Below are 17,199 nucleotides of genomic sequence, written 5' to 3' on the forward strand. Positions count from 1 at the left end.
GTATGTTTATAATAGCATGATCTGTCAGTGATTCAGAGGTATCACTGAATCTTGTAAGGCTGTTTACTACTTGTTAATAATACAACATTAATTAGGATTCTGTTATACAACCTTACTCTATTTTCAATGAGATATGTTTATATCATTCAGTAGGTCTCCTTCAGTCAGTTAATGTTCTAATAATTAAAGCTGCCTATAATTTACATTCTATTAAAGTTCTGGGAAACAGATTACACCAACTGAATGGGAAAATAATTTCCCATTTGAATTATGTGCTTCCTTGTTGATAATAGCTTCAAGGCATTAGTAATAAGTTAGTTAAATTACATAGTTTTTCTAACTCCCAACTGCAAAGGAATTTAGGAGATTTTGCATTGCTGATTAACACCACTCCCTCAATTACAGTGAAAGTGCACATCAGTCTGGCAAAGTTCAGTAAAAATGAGCAGTTCATGGCATCCTGACAATTTGTAACTTTGTTAAATCAAACAGTAGGTTACTCAACATGATTACTTCGTTTATTGATGGGCTTGGCTTACTAGTGCTACTTGATTTTCTGAAGACAAAGTTTTTTCCCTGTTGATAGTGGCCTAGATTGGTGTGTCCCAACCTTGCTACACTCATTACTAATAAAAATGTGATATGTATCCAATGGTATGGCATAAATTTAGGCGGTAGTGGTCTTAAACTGAGGAGAAGTGATCATTTGAAATAGCAGAAATGTAATCAGAAGTGAAAGTAATAAAGTAAAGCAGTCCTAAACCCGATGGTTGGTTTGAACACCAAAACACTTGCTAGGTATGATAATATTGGCTGTGGTGAGCATTTGTCTTTCTTGGAGCTTTGCATTGACTTATCCAGACTGTTGTAAGAGTACCTATAGTTTTTAACACTTACATTGTATTATGTAGTTCCATATCATTTTGCCCAATCATCAAGTTGTGGAGCATCTTTTGTTCTTAGGAGAGCTGTATGTCTCAAATATCAATGGTAACATGTGATGCAGCCCAGTCATCACCTGTAGCTGATGTCTCACTCTATCTCCCAGCCTTTGCAAACACTGCTCAGTCAGATTTGATCAGTATTGTAGCTCTCACTTACTACTTACGTACCTGGGCCCATCATTGGGATAGAGCAGTCATCAAAATCGATGCTTAGTTTAAACTGGATGCTATTCATGTGGTTTACTCCGTTTTTCAGGTCTGAGGAAAGGAAAGCCATCTGAAAATGATCTTGTTTCAATAGAAATAGTTAAAGCTGAAGGTGAAGTAGTGAATAAGAATATGCAGAATTAGTTATCTCCTCATGGTTGGGGTTCACAGTCATGGAAATTTTGTAAATGACATTGTATTTGCAATTCACTGTGGAAATGGTTTATTCCACAATTGCAGTTTCAGCCTTAAGGTTCAAAGTATGTCGGACTTTAAAATCCTCCAAGATGTGTACATATCATCATCAGAACTGAGCCTTTTCACTGTAAGAATACAGAAACATTAAACAAGCACAAAGTTCTGTACATTGTGAAATGATGAAGGTACATCCTTAACAAAAATCGCAGTAAACCAATGTTGTTACACACTCCAGAATGAGATTTTCAATCTGCAGCGGAGTGTGCGCTGATATGAAACGTCCTGGCGGATTAAAACTGTGTGCCGGACCGAGACTCAAACTCGGGACCCTTGCCTTTGGCGGGCAAGCGCTCTACCAACTGAGCTACCCAAGCACGACTCACGCCCTGTCCTCATAGCTTTACTTCTGCCAGTACCTCACCTCCTACCTTCCAAACATTACAGGAGCTCTCCTGCGAACCTTGCAGAACTAGCACTCATGAAAGAAAGGATATTGCGGGGACATGGCTTAGCCACAGCCTAGAGGATGTTTCCAGAATGAGATTTTCACTCTGCAGCGGAGTGTGCGCTGATATGAAACGTCCTGGCAGATTAAAACTGTGTGCCGGACCAAGACTCGAACTCGGAACCCTTGCCTTTTGTGGGCAAGCGCTCTACCAACTGCCAGGACGTTTCATATCAGCGCACACTCCGCTGCAGAGTGAAAATCTCATTCTGGAAACATCCCCTAGGCTGTGGCTAAGCCATGTCTCCGCAATATCCTTTCTTTCAGGAGTGCTAGTTCTGCAAGGTTTGCAGGAGAGCTCCTGTAAAGTTCGGAAGGTAGGAGGCGAGGTATTGGCAGAAGTAAAGCTGTGAGGATGGGGCGAGAGTCGTGCTTGGGTAGCTCAGTTGGTAGAGCGCTTGCCCGTGAAAGGCAAGGGTCCCGAGTTCAAGTCTCGGTCCTGCACACAGTTTTAATCTGCCAAGTCGTTTCATATCAGCGCACACTCCGCTGCAGAGTGAAAATCTCATTCTGGAAACATCCCCTAGGCTGTGGCTAAGCCATGTCTCCGCAATATCGTGCTAATTTTGCAAGGTTCGCAGGAGAGCTCCTGTTAAGTTTGGAAGGTAGGAGGCGAGGTACTAGCAGAAGTAAAGCTGTGAGGACGGGGCATGAGTCGTGCTTGGGTAGCTCAGTTGGTAGAGCGCTTGCCCGCGAAAGGCAAGGGTCCCGAGTTCGATTGTTCGTCCGGCACACAGTTTTAATTTGTTACACACTGTGTACATGTGAACTGAGGCAGTTGGTGGAGAAATTAGGTGGGACAACTGCATGAGGGATGGTTACTGTAACATGCAGAACTTGCAGGAACACTCTCTTGGCCCCTCCCACCTACTGACCTATTATTTATTTATTTGTGTATTTGTTTATTTGTTTAACTTGATCTTATTAGGGTCATCGGACCCTCTTTTATACCATACCAGAGTTTCACAATAACAATAATGATAATAACAACAACATTGATTGTGGCAGAAATAAGAATAATTTGTATGTGTTCAAAATAGATGTTTTCTGATTTAGTGAGGTCTGGGGAAAGGAAATTTAAGGAGACTGCATTGACTAAGAATATCGCGAATTGAGGAAGGTCAGGTTGGAAGGAGGGATGTACAAGGGCAATGAGAGCATGCAGGGACAATGGCAATCATTATTGTTGCTTTACTAAATATGTCATTAACTGTCTTGTGAAGCTGGAGAGGTTATTGAGTCCTCAGATATAATGTGGGAGTGTACACAAGAGTCAGGTTCCAGTTACTGAGAATAACTTCATGAAAGTGGCTGAACGATGCTGGGGGCAGAAAGGATTTTGCTCTGATGGGAGCAGGTATTTCTGCCATGTTGTTCAGGCAAGAACATTAAAGTCGAGGAGAGATATGAGGGATGTTGTCCATTAATAAAATAGTTGAGAAAACAGAGGGTATGGAAATCTCTGAAATTGCGTGCAGGCAGCCAGGATAGCTTTTCATATGATGGTGAAATGTGATCAAAGAGTCGAATATCACAAATATAATGAACACAGCCATTCATAACTAGTTCCAGGTGCCGTGAGCTTTCCTGAGAAAGGCCTTGCAGGATAACGTCACTGTTATCAGTAATTGAAAGTATAAATGTTTGCACAAGCTGTTCTTTCAGATCAAGAGGGCATGGAGAGATGCCTTCTTGCACATTGCAGTTTATGTGCTCTGTCCAATTTATATTTCATCTGTTATTACTCCTAGATTCTGCTTAAGGGGAAAGGTTGATTTTTGTCTCGTTTAGGGATTCTCAGTCCGTCGGCTTAATCAGCCGAGAATGACCAACCAGTATTGCTTGGGTTTTGGATGGGTTGAGCTTTAAGTATATATCCTACACCCATTTTGATAGTGCACACAGGTCAGTACTGAGATTCTCGATAGCTGTCTTCTGGTTTATTCTTTTTGCACATACATAGAGCTAGAGGTCATCAGTGTATATGTCCGGTACTACCTGCCTCCATTGTGATTTCAGGGTGCTGGACATGACGCATTGCTGATGAGACGTCAGTTATGTGCAAAACCATTACACTGCACTTGGCAATAAATTTAGGCTGCTGAAATTGGCAAGAAAAGTGTGATAGTCAGCAGTGTCAAAGGCTGTGCATAAATCTAAGAAGCACATGATAGTTGCCTCTAGTGGATTCAAGATGATCTTCAACTCAGCTGTTACCTTTATTAAGGCAGATGTTGTGCTACGATATGTACGGAAGTCTAATTGGTATTTGTCTAGTATGTTATTTGTAGTTGGGTAGTTTGTTAGATGGTCATGAACTATATATTCTGAGCCTTGGACAGTGCAAAAAGAATGCAAATAGGTTGATAATGAGAGGGTGCTGCGGCTACATCCTTTTGAGGTAATGGCTTAACTAGACCCTATTTCCAGTCCTCAAGAAAATGCTTGTAGTTAAAGAGTGATTGAAGATATCGGTTGTAGTGGGCAGTAGTGGGTCGATAATAAGTTCTTCACTTGAACTGTGAAACCACCATGTCCAGTAGATGCTGATCTGATGTACAGATGGCTTTTTGGACAGTGTGAATTTTTCATGGTTACAGTTTTTACCCCTGTGAATTAATTAATGATTGTCTGTCCATCTGATGTCGATTATGTTTTTAGCCTTCTCACTTCTACTATTAAAAATCTCCTAGCTAGAAGGCATACTTTACTCTGTAGCTCTCTTCAGCCTTAATCAGGTTATGGGGAGGAGGGTGGGGGTGTTGGATGCAAGTGGTGTTTGTCTCACCACAGATGAACCCTTATTTCTCAGATGTGGAATCAAGATTGCTATCAGTGCTTTTATTTTACACTGCTATGTCCTTTCATAATTCAGTCCAATTTTTTGTGACATCACTAACTCCAGGTGACTACCTTTTGACCAAGGACCTTGCTGTTTAGTCCCCTTACCAACCAACCTTTCTGGAATCTCCCCACCCCCTTCCCTGCCCCACCTTTTTCTGCCCTGTTATATTTTCATACAGTGTTAATGCCATGGCAAAATTGCACAGTGGCACAATTGTGTATATTATTTTTGGATGCAGTTTGAGAGATAATCTTTAGTTGTTGCCATAACTACCTTTTAACCTTATGAAAATTATTTATCTTTTTATCTTTTTAATGCCCCCATATTAAAAAGGAATTTTTGTAACTGATTTCCAGATACTTACAATGTACGATGCACTGGAAACTGTTGATGTGGACAAAGTAGTACAATATGTGAAAAACTTGCAACAACCTGATGGAAGTTTTTGGGGAGACAAATGGGGAGAGGTGGATACAAGATTCTCATTTTGTGCTGTAGCATGCTTGTCTTTGCTTGTAAGTTCATGTAAAGAAAATATTGGTAGTAAATTTTCAGCTGTCTTCTGTCACATTTAAAAAACTGTAGTGGCTTGATATCTTAGTCATTGACTCTAAGTGTATAATTAAAATAAAGTGTACTCTTAATAAACTTGCCTAGATTCATAAAAAAGTTAAACAATTGAACAATGAAACTTAATTTTCAAGCAACTGGTTTCAGCTTCCCTTATTTTCTTCCCAGTATTGCAAACTAATTGCTCACATATTCATACCAGGGAAGGTTGGATGCCATTGATGAAGAAAAAGCTGTAGAATTCGTTATTTCTTGTATGAACTTTGATGGTGGCTTTGGCTCTAGGCCTGGTGCAGAAAGCCATGCAGGACTTATCTATTGCTGCGTGGGAATGCTGTCAATTACAGGTAAGGCTGGTAGTTTTACCTTCTTCCTTATGTTAATTTGTTGCATGAGATGCGTGGTAAAGTGCAGAAAGAATGTTGCCTGAAAGGGCTAAAAAGTCACCCTGATATTTTGATCATAGGAACTTCTAGATCAGTGTGCCATTATTCACAAAACACATTTTCAACTAGTTTTAAGTTATCCACAAAATATTCAGCTTTGTCCAGGCTCTGCCATTCTGACTGACCAACATAAAGTTTATCACAGCTTTGGCAATTAATTTCCTACACTCCACCCTCTCCACCACACATACCTTCCTGCACTACCCAATGGAGTCACAACTCTTTTGAGAGTACATACATGCTGAGCATGTGGCCTCAAGCCATTGCAATACTTCTTCCTGTCCTGTGCTGAAACTTCTTCCAGTTCATTCTCTTTGTTTTACACTACATATTTTGGTTAACTTACTTTCAATTCCCACATCTGGATTTGACCTCTGCCTTTTCGAAACTTTTGGCCATATGTGGAATGTTGCCCAATACCCAGCATGGTAGTCAGTCCATGCAGGAGCTCCTCAGCTATTCATATCGTGGTAATCCCTTGATCACACAGTATCGCCCTCTTGATGATCGACCTGTTGCTTCCCGGCGTGTGCCAAGGATTAGGTGCCTGTCTGTTTTGGGGCACCAAGTCTCCTGGCACTGACCATCACACAAGGTGTCCTTTGCTCTTGCTGGCTGGTGCCTATGGGGTGAGCCCTCATTTTGAGTAAGCAGCATTTTGGTGGATATTCAGCATCGTGAAATGACCACAGTCATCAGCCAGAGGTGGTACACCGAGTGAGGTGGCACAGTGGTTTGCACACTGGACTTGCATTTGGGAGGACGACGGTTCAGTCCCGCGTCCGGCCATCCTAATTTATGTTTTCTGTGATTTCCCTAAATATCTTCAGGCAAATGCAGGGATGGTTCCTTTGAAATGGGCGTGGCTGACTTCCTTACCCATCCTTCCCTTATTCGATGAGACCGTTGACCTTGCAGTTTGGTCTCCTCCCCCACACAACCCAGAGGTGGCGAGGGCCTGGCTGTCCCTTCAGACAGACAGCAATTCATTGCTGATCATTACGAACCAAGGAACTTTTATTCCTTGTCTGTGCCTTTGACAGGGAGGGAGGAACAAAACCAGGAAATTGCAGACAGTTACACCTTGCAATTCCTTTTTTGCACATGAACAGATGGTCTTCCGCTCTATTAAACCAATGTTCTTTGTGGGGAATATTGAAAAGATATTTTGCAAACTCTCCTCCCATAGCAAATTACAAATTGGTTCCATCTTAATTGAGATGGCAAATTGTAACCAATCCTGGGTGTTACTCTCTTGTAAACAGCTTGGTAATGCATCTATTACTATCACACCCCATAAGAACCTCAAAATGGTAAGTGAATTTATTTTTCACCACAACCTAATGCTACAGATACACTAAGAACTACACAAACACTTGAAGAGGTGATTGATCCACTTCACATGTCTTGTATGTTGAGCCCCCCCCCCCCCCCCCCCACCCTCCCCCCCAGGCAAGGTAAACAGTGGTGCATTCACCCTCATCAGAGTGGAATTCACTTCCAGAGAAGATCAAAATCTTGTTTTATTGCTGCAGTGTGAAGGCATATTTCCCATCCCTGATTTGGCACCTTAAATGCCAGTGCTTCAGGGTGAGTGTCTTCCCAGTATACATATGACCCAATTTGTAGAGACTGGCTGCCCACTTCACAAAATTTCACCATGTGTGCTACCACATATCTGTGTTGATGTGGCAACAGCCACTCTCCCAAATCCCCAAAATGTGCTAACATACTCAAGGAACACAAAATCTAGGATCTGTAGGTCACAGGTCACCTCTAATCGTGAGGCTCAGAAAAAATTTGACCTTTTGTATCCAGTCTCAGTGATATTAATAACCTTTGCCACTGCTGAGGTGAGGTCATCAGCAATACCTGGTGTATTTACTCTCTTGATGTCAACATCTAATAGTTGCATGAATAAACTTGACCATAGGGACAGTTGGCCTTTCTTTCTCATTGTTCCTGCATCACCGTCTTTTGAAAGCACTCTGTACACCTGACCAGAGAAGCAGCAGTCTCCTTTGTCTACCAGTTACAACGCTCCTTCTTGGAAACACTCTTACTTGAAATCCACACATCAGTGACACGACACAAGCAGTGACTGAAGGAGCCATGGACTATGAGTCCCAGGGCTGCCTGCTCTCCTTTCGTTCTTACGCCCACAATGGATAAGACTTCACAAGAATCTTAGCTGCCAAAATACATGAAGAGAGGAAGAAGAAATCTCAGGAGAAGACTACACAGTGATCCCAGAGGCTCCAGATCACCCCAAAACTATCCTATGCTGAATCAGTGTTTGGTGGTGATGGTCCATCTCTCCTCCTGCCCCTTCACACCCAACCAGGACACATTGAATGTGATGATCTGCAGTGGAGATTACTGTCACCTGCCAGAACTACAACAACTAAATTTCCTCATGTTCTACAGTATGTGTTGCTCTCCAAGAAATGCAGTTCACTGATGACCATTCCCTAACTGTTCAGCATTACCATGCAGTCACTAAGGACCATACTGGCCCTGAGACATCATCTGGAGAGGTCTGTACTTAGGTTCTCATTGATGTTGTCAGTAGGTACATTCCTCTCCATACCACACAGGAAGCAGTAGGTGTGCAAGTGCATACAACCCCAATGATCACAATTTGTAACATTTATTTACCTCCAGCCAGGTCACTTAATCATCTTGAGATGATCAATTTAATCCAACAACTCTCCCTCTCTTTCCTCCCACTTGGGGGACTTCATTGTGCACCAACCCATGTAGGAAAAGAACAGCTCTTTTGGTAAGGGCCTTCTGATTGATCAGCTTCTTTCCTATCTTGATCTGTCTCTCCTCAGTGATGGTATGGTACTCTACTCACTTCGGTGCCACCCAGGCACTTTTTCAGCTGTTGACCTTATGATCACTTCTCTCAAAACTGTCGCTTCGTTGCAGTGGTAGCTGCATGACAATCTTTGTGACAATGACCACTTTCTGGTGATTCTGTAATCACCTAACAGACCAGTTCCTATGTTAGGCTCTTCAAAACTGCTGTTTCCCTTTTTACAGGTATCCTTTGCCATTGGTTGGTACCTTGATGGACCAGAGACAGTGCAGCTACTGTATAGGATAATTGAAGGGGCCTGCATTGTCTCAAATGACATTCTTCACAGAAAACTTTCTGACTTTTAAGCTTGCTGTCTAATTAAATACAGTAAGAAGGAATGCTAAGAGCACTTCATCTCTGCTTTTTAAACATGTGCCTCTTCATTCCAGATGTGAGCCAAACCCTAAAGTGTCTTGGGCCACTAATGATCAACAGCTGTTCTGGGTCTCTTCTTTCATGGTGGTATTTGTTCTGGTGCGTTGGTTCTTGCTGAATATCTTGCAACCACTTTGTGACAGTGTTTATATCTTCTTAATCAGTTACCTTCCAAATGCATAAAAGACCAGACTTCAGCCTTTGTCATGTGAAATTATGTAATGAAATTTTCACTGACTGGAAACTGCTTCAGGTTCTTGACTCGTCACATGATATGGCTTTCAGCTCTGATTCGGTTGTGATGTTTAAAGCTTTCCCGGCATACTGATTGTTCCATAAAAACACGGGAGAACTGCCGGATATCAGTAACGCCCTGCCACGATGTTTCGGCGCAGAGTCTTCTGGCCATCTTCAGGTGAGTGCCACTGTAGTGGTACTGGCGAGTTCGCGCTGAGCTCCGCTATTTAAAGCCGTACTGAGGTGACATTGCACATGCGCTGCTCAGCATGCGCATTCATAATGGCTCCTTGCGCTGCGCCTCGCGCCCTCCACTGTGAAAACCTGGCGTATCGGTATCAGGTCGATTTCCATCTTTATGCAGATAACTACGTCGACTACGAAGTTCCTCTATAACAGGATTCCAAGCAGAGTTTAGCTGATAACCGTTATCTCAATTGATGAGAGTCTCGTTGTCAGACTATCTTATTTCCACAGATTCATTGATAATTGAGCTCACAAAAAGTTTGATGTATGGGCCCCAAATTTTTGTGTCGTCGTAATTCATGGAATGGTCTGTGGAAATACAATGTTCAGCGATTGCGGACTTGGTGGGTTGGAGAAGGCGAGTGATTTGCACTTGGTTTATATAAGCCCTCCTCATTCACTTAAGTGCTTTTGACGTCTTTCCTTACTTCCTTGTCATTTATCAGGGACTCTAGTTATGTTGTACGACACATTAAAAATCTGCTCTGTTAGTCATGTTGTGTAAATCCTGAACAAATGTCCATAGAACTTCAATCATTGCTTTGTTATTGACTCCATCAGCCATTCATTATCCCTGTATAATTCCTTTCTTTCTTGATGTCTGCAATGTCTGTTATTCTAGGATCCATTGTTTTTTGAAGAATCTTGGGTTCAAACTTCTTGCCTTCTCGCAGCCCAGCCTTTCGTCATTCTGAGGCATTCACTTGCATACTGACATTCAGTTTTGATGCCTGTGTTATAGTGCCTGAGTTCAGTTTTTCTTGAGTTTGTCTTTTTGTTGTATAGGACATTTGTCTATAAGAAGCAGCAGCCGTCTTCTCTTGGCTGCTGTCATTGGCTTCTTTTTCATTAGTTTTGCTCTGCACTATTTCACCATTGTAGCTGACTGAAACGGTCCACTTCATCTAATTTACCTTACTCTGTGTTATGTGATGAGGTGCTATTTGGATATTGGTTACGTAGTATGTTTTCTTGAAAGAAATTTGGAAGCCATCTTTTTCTGCCTGTTCTTTCAGCATGTTTATCTGTTCCACAGCAGTCTCTGTTTTTGTTTACATAATTGCCAGGTCATTGGTGAAGGCAAGGTAATTAACTCTAATACTGTTATTTGATGATACCACTTTTCTGGCTAATTTCTTTTCCCATTCTCGAATGACCTATTGTAATACAAACTTGAAGAGAACTGGAAACAGTGCATAACCTCATCAAACTACAGTTTTAATTACAAACCCTATGGAGAGTTTTCCCATGAATTTTATTTTTGAATGTGTCTGTGTTAGGAGTTTACTTGATGCTTTCCACTGTTTTAAGGTTCACTCCAAATTCTATTTAGATGTGAAACAATACTTCCCAGTCAGCTGAACCATAGGCTTTCTTAAATCAATGAAGACCATTACCAGATCCTTAGAGATATAATTTCCCAGTATTCTTTTTAGCCTTCAAATCTGCTCAATGCGTAACTGCCGTACCTGAATCCACCTTGTTGTTCTGTTTGCCCAACCAGCCTAGGCTGCAGTGCTTTGGAGAGTACCTTGTAAGTTTGACATACGACAGAACTACTGCGATAATTTTCGATGACAGTTCTACCATTCTCTTTATATTTAGGCTTAATCAGTGATGTTTTCCATTCACCATTATTCTAGTTTCCTAGATCTTTTGCATCTCTTGACTTGGCACATTAATGGTTATTTCTTCTTCACAACATTTCTTCTATGATTGAGTTTTCCCTGGCTGCTTTTTGTCATTCACTTCTATGACAATCCTCCAAAGTTCGTAATGGGTAGGAGGAGTTGAATAGTTGTTTTTTGCTGTGGGATTGTTGTCAACCATTTTTCTCTGAGATCTTTATAGTTAAGAAGTACTGCAAAGTACTTGGTTAAGATCTCACATTTTCTTTATTATTCACTGCCCAGTTACCATTGTCTCAAAAGTCAATCTAGGTGGTTGATAGCCATTTACATGCAGCTGGAAGGTCCTGTAAAAGTTCCTGCTGTTGTTTCTTGTGAATTCCGACTCAATGCTCTCAATTTCTTACGTGACTGTGACTCTTTTGGCTTTGTGGAGGGTTTTTGCAGTCTGCTTCTGCACTTCTTTGTACTCTGACAGTGAATGCTTTTTTGTCACTGTGTCATCTTTTATAGGCCATTGCTCTTTGAGTGGCTGCCTTACCACAGTTTCCAGTCTATCATGAGTGTGTACACCTCCCTTGTAAGGGTCCTGCTTCTTTAGCGGTATGTGTCACATTTTTTTCAGATACCTTACCAGGTCTATGTTTTTCTTTCTGTAACATCTCTTAAAAATTAGGTTTGTTTTATTTTAGCTTTTTGGGTTCAATCCGTATAACTTTACTTTGAGGCAGTTTTTTCTTATTCAGTGGAAGAAACTTTTATGCAGGTCAGTAAGTGATCTGAACCAAGATTGGTCCTTTCCTCACTTTTACATTCATGATTTCCCTAATAATCCTGTTCTACAATGCAACACAGTCCAATTGAAATTCTCATAGAGAATGCCAAGTTTTCATTTTACTGGAATGTCTTTTTGAAATGAGTTTATTTAAATTGAAACCAAGGCAACAAACCAAAAGCAGCTGCCAGTAAAATAAATAAATGACTGGAATACTCTCTTTCAAATTCTAAAGGTGGCAGGGGTAAAATACAGGGAGCGAAAGGCTATTTACAATTTGTACAGAAACCAGATGGCAGTTATAAGAGTCGAGGGGCATGAAAAGGAAGCAGCTGTTGGGAAGGGAGTGAGACAGGGTTGTAGCCTCTCCCCGATGTTATTCGATCTGTATATTGAGCAAGCAGTAAAGGAAACAGAAGAAAAATACGGAGTGTCAGAGACAGCAAAGGACTTGGAAGAGCAGTTGAACGGAATGGACATTGTCTTGAAAGGAGGATATAAGATGAACATCAACAAAAGCAAAACGAGGATAATGGAATGTAGTCGAATTAAGTCGGGTGATGCTGAGAGAATTACATTAGGAAATGAGACGCTTAAAGTAGTAAAGGAGTTTTGCTATTTGGGGAGCAAAATAACTGATGATGGTCGAAGTAGAGAGGGTATAAAATGTAGACTGGCAATGGCAAGGAAAGCGTTTCTGAAGAAGAGAAATTTGTTAACATCGAGTATAGATTTAAGTGTCAGGAAGTCGTTTCTGAAAGTATTTGTATGGAGTGTAGCCATGTATGGAAGTGAAACATGGACGATAACTAGTTTGGACGAGAAGAGAATAGAAGCTTTCGAAATGTGGTGCTACAGAAGAATGTTGAAGATTAGATGGGTAGATCACATAACTAATGAGGAGGTACTGAATAGCATTGGGGAGAAGAGGAGTTTGTGGCACAACTTGACAAGAAGAAGGGACTTGTTGGTAGGACATGTTCTGAGGCATCAAGGGATCACAAATTTAGCATTGGAGGGCAGTGTGGAGGGTAAAAATTGTAGAGGGAGGTCAAGAGATGAATACACTAAGCAGATTCAGAAGTATGTAGGTTGCAGTAAGTACTGGGAGATGAAGAGGCTTGCACAGGATAGAGTAGCATGGAGAGCTGCATCAAACAAGTCGCAGGACTGAAGACCACAACAACAACAACAACATACATAATCACCAGACATTTCATCATGGGCTGTCCATGATTATAACTTGTAGGTGAGGAACATTTTTGTTAAAATACATTTGCTTCAGTCACAATAGGTGTAAGTATTTATGTCATCCGATATGTTTTTTGCGTAAAATGAAGACCTGTATTGTTCTTTTACCTTTAGGTGACAGACTGAAGTGGATGGAAGGCCCAAGAAAAGTCAATGTAGTCCTTCAGAATTGAGTTGTTGTTTTATAATGCATTGTGCTTAGTGGGAGGATGAATAATTGTAACTGAGGACAGTGCATTATTAACACAACTATTCATAAGCAATAAATAGTTCACAGTGCAACATATTAAATTTGTGTTATTTATCAGATTTTTTAAAAAAATGTGTAGCATTTGTGAAATCAGTATTTAGAAGCCTGTATTCAAATTTTGCCTGTTTGGTGACTGACACCTCCCTCACTTGTCTTTTGGGGAGTGCAGTTACATATATTTAACATCAATGCAAATAAATTTCCATAAAGTGATTAAATTTAAAAAATGATTAAAACATGAATATTAGGTACATTCAGGAACAGAAAAAAATGAATTAACTTTGAATTACATGTCAGCAAATTTAAATGATTTCTTTTCTTGCAGGTCAACTGCACAGAATCGATGCAGACTTACTGGGCTGGTGGCTTTGTGAGCGTCAGCTACCGTCTGGAGGTCTGAATGGGCGTCCAGAAAAGCTACCGGATGTGTGCTACTCTTGGTGGGTCCTTTCATCAATGAGCATGTTAGGCCGCCTCCACTGGGTAGACCGGGATGCTCTTATCAGGTTATTCTTTTGCACTTTTATCACATATTCATAATGCTCCACCATCATATTTTGCAACTTTCTTTGAAAGTTAGAGAATACTTATGTAATATTTACCTTTACGAGACAAAATATTTAGCAACGTCAATAGGCACAGACAATAGTTTCATCCCTCAGGAAGGACAGGTTTGGGAAGTTTAATAAGGAAGGATAGGTCACTTAGACTCTTGTATGAGAGGGACCACCTTTAGTGAGGACAACATTAGACACAGGTGTTCATCACTACAGATGGGTCTCTCATCTGTCCTTTCTCTTTAAGCTTCCCCAACATAATCCACTTTACTTCCCAAAAGCTAGAAGTGTTGTGTACTTTTTAAATGTGTCTGTCGGCAGTACTAAATATCTTGCCTCCTGATGGTAAGCATTGATCAGCAATTTTGTCCTACAATTTACAATTTAATAGTTTTCTCTGTTGAATTTTCCTTTTGATAAGACAATTTATCTGTTTGAAGGCAAAAATTTGAATCTACCATAATGATTGTTTGGACCTGATAAATTCAATTGGTACAGTTGTCTAATGCTGTGTCAACACAAATCTCATAACATGCAGTGTTCTGTAAGGTTTTTTATTCTTTTATCTCATCTATTATTGCTGTGTCCCTCTTGACCTGCTGCCCAGGTGACTTTAATGCTGCACTTAGTCCTACTTTGTCCAGTCCACTCATGTCAGACAAAAGAATCACTGCTTCAGAAAAACATCACATCTATTACCTTATGATTTTCATCTTTATTTGATTTTTAGTTGCTGTTTGGAAATAATTTTCCTTGTATATGTTTTTCAGTATTGCATTTTCAAGACAATAGGTTTTGCTCTCCAAGAAATAGTTGCTGTAGTCCTTTGTTAGTGTTTTAAAACTTTTAAAAGTGGAACACTGTTTGAGAGATTTCTTATACTGTCATCTGCAGTTGATCATGTTTTGGCCACTCTATAATGTGTTCATGACAGTATGAAATAATCTTCTTTGTAACACTATGGCTACCTGGTTTTAGTAATCTGAGTAACAGTATCCCCTCCTTAATCTGTTACAATGTTTGTACTGTATATATCTGTGATGAATAGACACATAATACACTCCACCTAATTCATTCACAATTTTTTCTTCTGTGATATTGTCCATTGTCATGAAAACATTAATGAAATTGACAGAACCATACATAAGAACATTGCACATTATTCAGTTTTTGACATTCTTGTTCTTTCCCTCAGTGAGGAAGAATTCTTTAATATAAAAGGCACTCTGTCTTCAGGCCACAAGTGGCCTACCGGGCTCATCCGACAGCCGTGTCATCCTCAGAGGAGGATGCGGATAGGAGGATGTGGATAGGAGGGGTGTGGGGTCAGCACACCGCTATCCTGGTTGCTGTGATGGTATTCTTGACCAAAGCCGCTACTATTCGGTCAAGTAGCTCCTCAATTGGCATCACGAGGCTGAGTGCATCCCAGAATTCTTTAATATGGCCAGTAAAATTTAACTTAGAGTGCCTGAAAGCAGAGATGTGTCTACTTCCATGAAGTGGGAATATGTAACGGACACTCCGAACATAAATTGGAAGCCTTCATTGTTGTATGTGCATTTCTATGTCTCAGACATGTACTTTGTTAAATGGGTCCTGGTGCTTATTTAGGAGAAAATTTTATTGATTTCATACTCCAAAGTCTTTTGCATTTGGGTTTACCACAAAGGAATGTATTCTTTTTGTAGAACAGAGCCTCCAAGCTTAAGATAGTCTACATTTGCTGTTATTGATACACAGACGAGCCAGAACATTAAGATCCCTGCCCACCACAAGCTGAATGCTGCCTGGTGTCATTCCAGGCACATAACATGGCAAGGAAGTGTATAAGCAGAGCAGAGATGAATGAAAAATCATTCTAGGGATGATACAGATTGCAAATAGAGAAATCCATGCGATCAATGACTTTAACAAATGGCAGATTGTTATGGCCAGCATGTGGGAATGAGCATCTCTGAAACAGTGAAGCTGGTTGGTTATTCACATGCTACTGTGTTGAGCATCTATGCAAAGTGGTTTATGAATGTTAAACCACAAGTAGGGGACAAGGTGTTGGGCATCCACACCTCGTCACTGAACATTGAGGTTGTAGGGTTGCCTGCTATGTAAAACAGCGTAGTTGGCAATCTGTGGCAGATCTGATGACACTGTACAGTGCTGATGCAGGCACAAATGTTTTGAAGCACACCATGCAACAAACATGGTTGAAAATGAGGCTCCGCAGTACGTGACCCCTTTTACATGCTCCCATATTGACTCATTATCATCATCAGTTTAGATTGTAGTGGGCACTGGATCACTGAGATTGGACTGTACATCAGTGGAAATGTGTTAGCTGGTTTGGATGAATTGTATTTCTTGTTAACCCAGGTCAGTGATCGTGTCCAGATAAGCCATTGTCCAGGTGAAGGGCTGCTCGGAATGTGCACCATTCCAAAGATGCAGTCTAAATGGAGCTGTAGGGAACATTCATCTGTGCTTCTATGGGACCTTTGTTAGTAATCAAAGGCACTATGGCAGATCACCTAGGTCACTTTGTGCATGGTGTCTTCCGTAAAGGCAATGGCATCTTCCAACTGGCTAATAGTTCATCTTACTAGGCCAAACTCATTCTCCCATTGATAGGGAAGTATAAAAGTCAACTCATGTCATGTCTTGACTACCAAATTTGCCAGACCTGAACGTGGTGGAACACATTTGGAATGCTATTGAATGCCAGCTCCTCACCCACCAAACACCAGGTTGTAATTTACAGGAAATTTATGACCTGTGCATCAACAGTTGGTGCCTACCAAGGAATTGCTAAATCCCGTGCCATACAGAGGAACTCCTGTACTGTGTTCCAAAGATGGATCAGTATGTTACGAAGCAACTGGTCAGAATGTTCTGGCTCAACAGTGCGCATGTTTTTCCTTTTTGAATTGAAAATAAATTATTGTCATTGAAGTGTCTAATGATTCCTCTCGTATTTAGAAACACTCTATAAATTCTAACCAAGTGATGTAATACAGTGGTTAAGATGCCAGACCCTCATTTAGGAGAAGGGTTCATTTTCCCCTTTTACCCATCCCTTGATCGTTTAGGATAAAAATTGATATGATACCTTTGAAAAGAACATTACCTTATTCTTTTCTCATTGTTGTCCATTCTGAATGCGAGTTTTGTAACTAATGACCTCTTTGTTAATAGGATATTACCCTCTGGAATGTCCTTGGTGAAATGCAAATAGTGGGAAGAGAATCTTCTACTTCTTGGGGCTTCACAACCCTGTGTCGGTCTTTGCACACTTAACAGTT

At 40.7% G+C, this 17,199-nt stretch overlaps 1 protein-coding gene across 1 annotated transcript in view; it reads left to right on the top strand.

Moving 5' to 3' along the window:
• LOC124615491 (geranylgeranyl transferase type-2 subunit beta) overlaps positions 1-17,199 on the top strand; it is a 64,050-nt gene that overhangs the window by 21,507 nt on the left and 25,344 nt on the right. Inside the window, exons 4-6 of the mRNA XM_047143434.1 lie at positions 5,056-5,214; positions 5,472-5,616; positions 13,669-13,849. Coding sequence (XP_046999390.1) covers positions 5,056-5,214; positions 5,472-5,616; positions 13,669-13,849 — 485 coding nt within the window. The remainder of the gene's footprint in view (positions 1-5,055; positions 5,215-5,471; positions 5,617-13,668; positions 13,850-17,199) is intronic.

Source organism: Schistocerca americana, chromosome 5 (genome assembly GCF_021461395.2).
Source record: "Schistocerca americana isolate TAMUIC-IGC-003095 chromosome 5, iqSchAmer2.1, whole genome shotgun sequence".
Classification (NCBI taxonomy): Eukaryota; Metazoa; Arthropoda; class Insecta; order Orthoptera; family Acrididae; genus Schistocerca; species Schistocerca americana.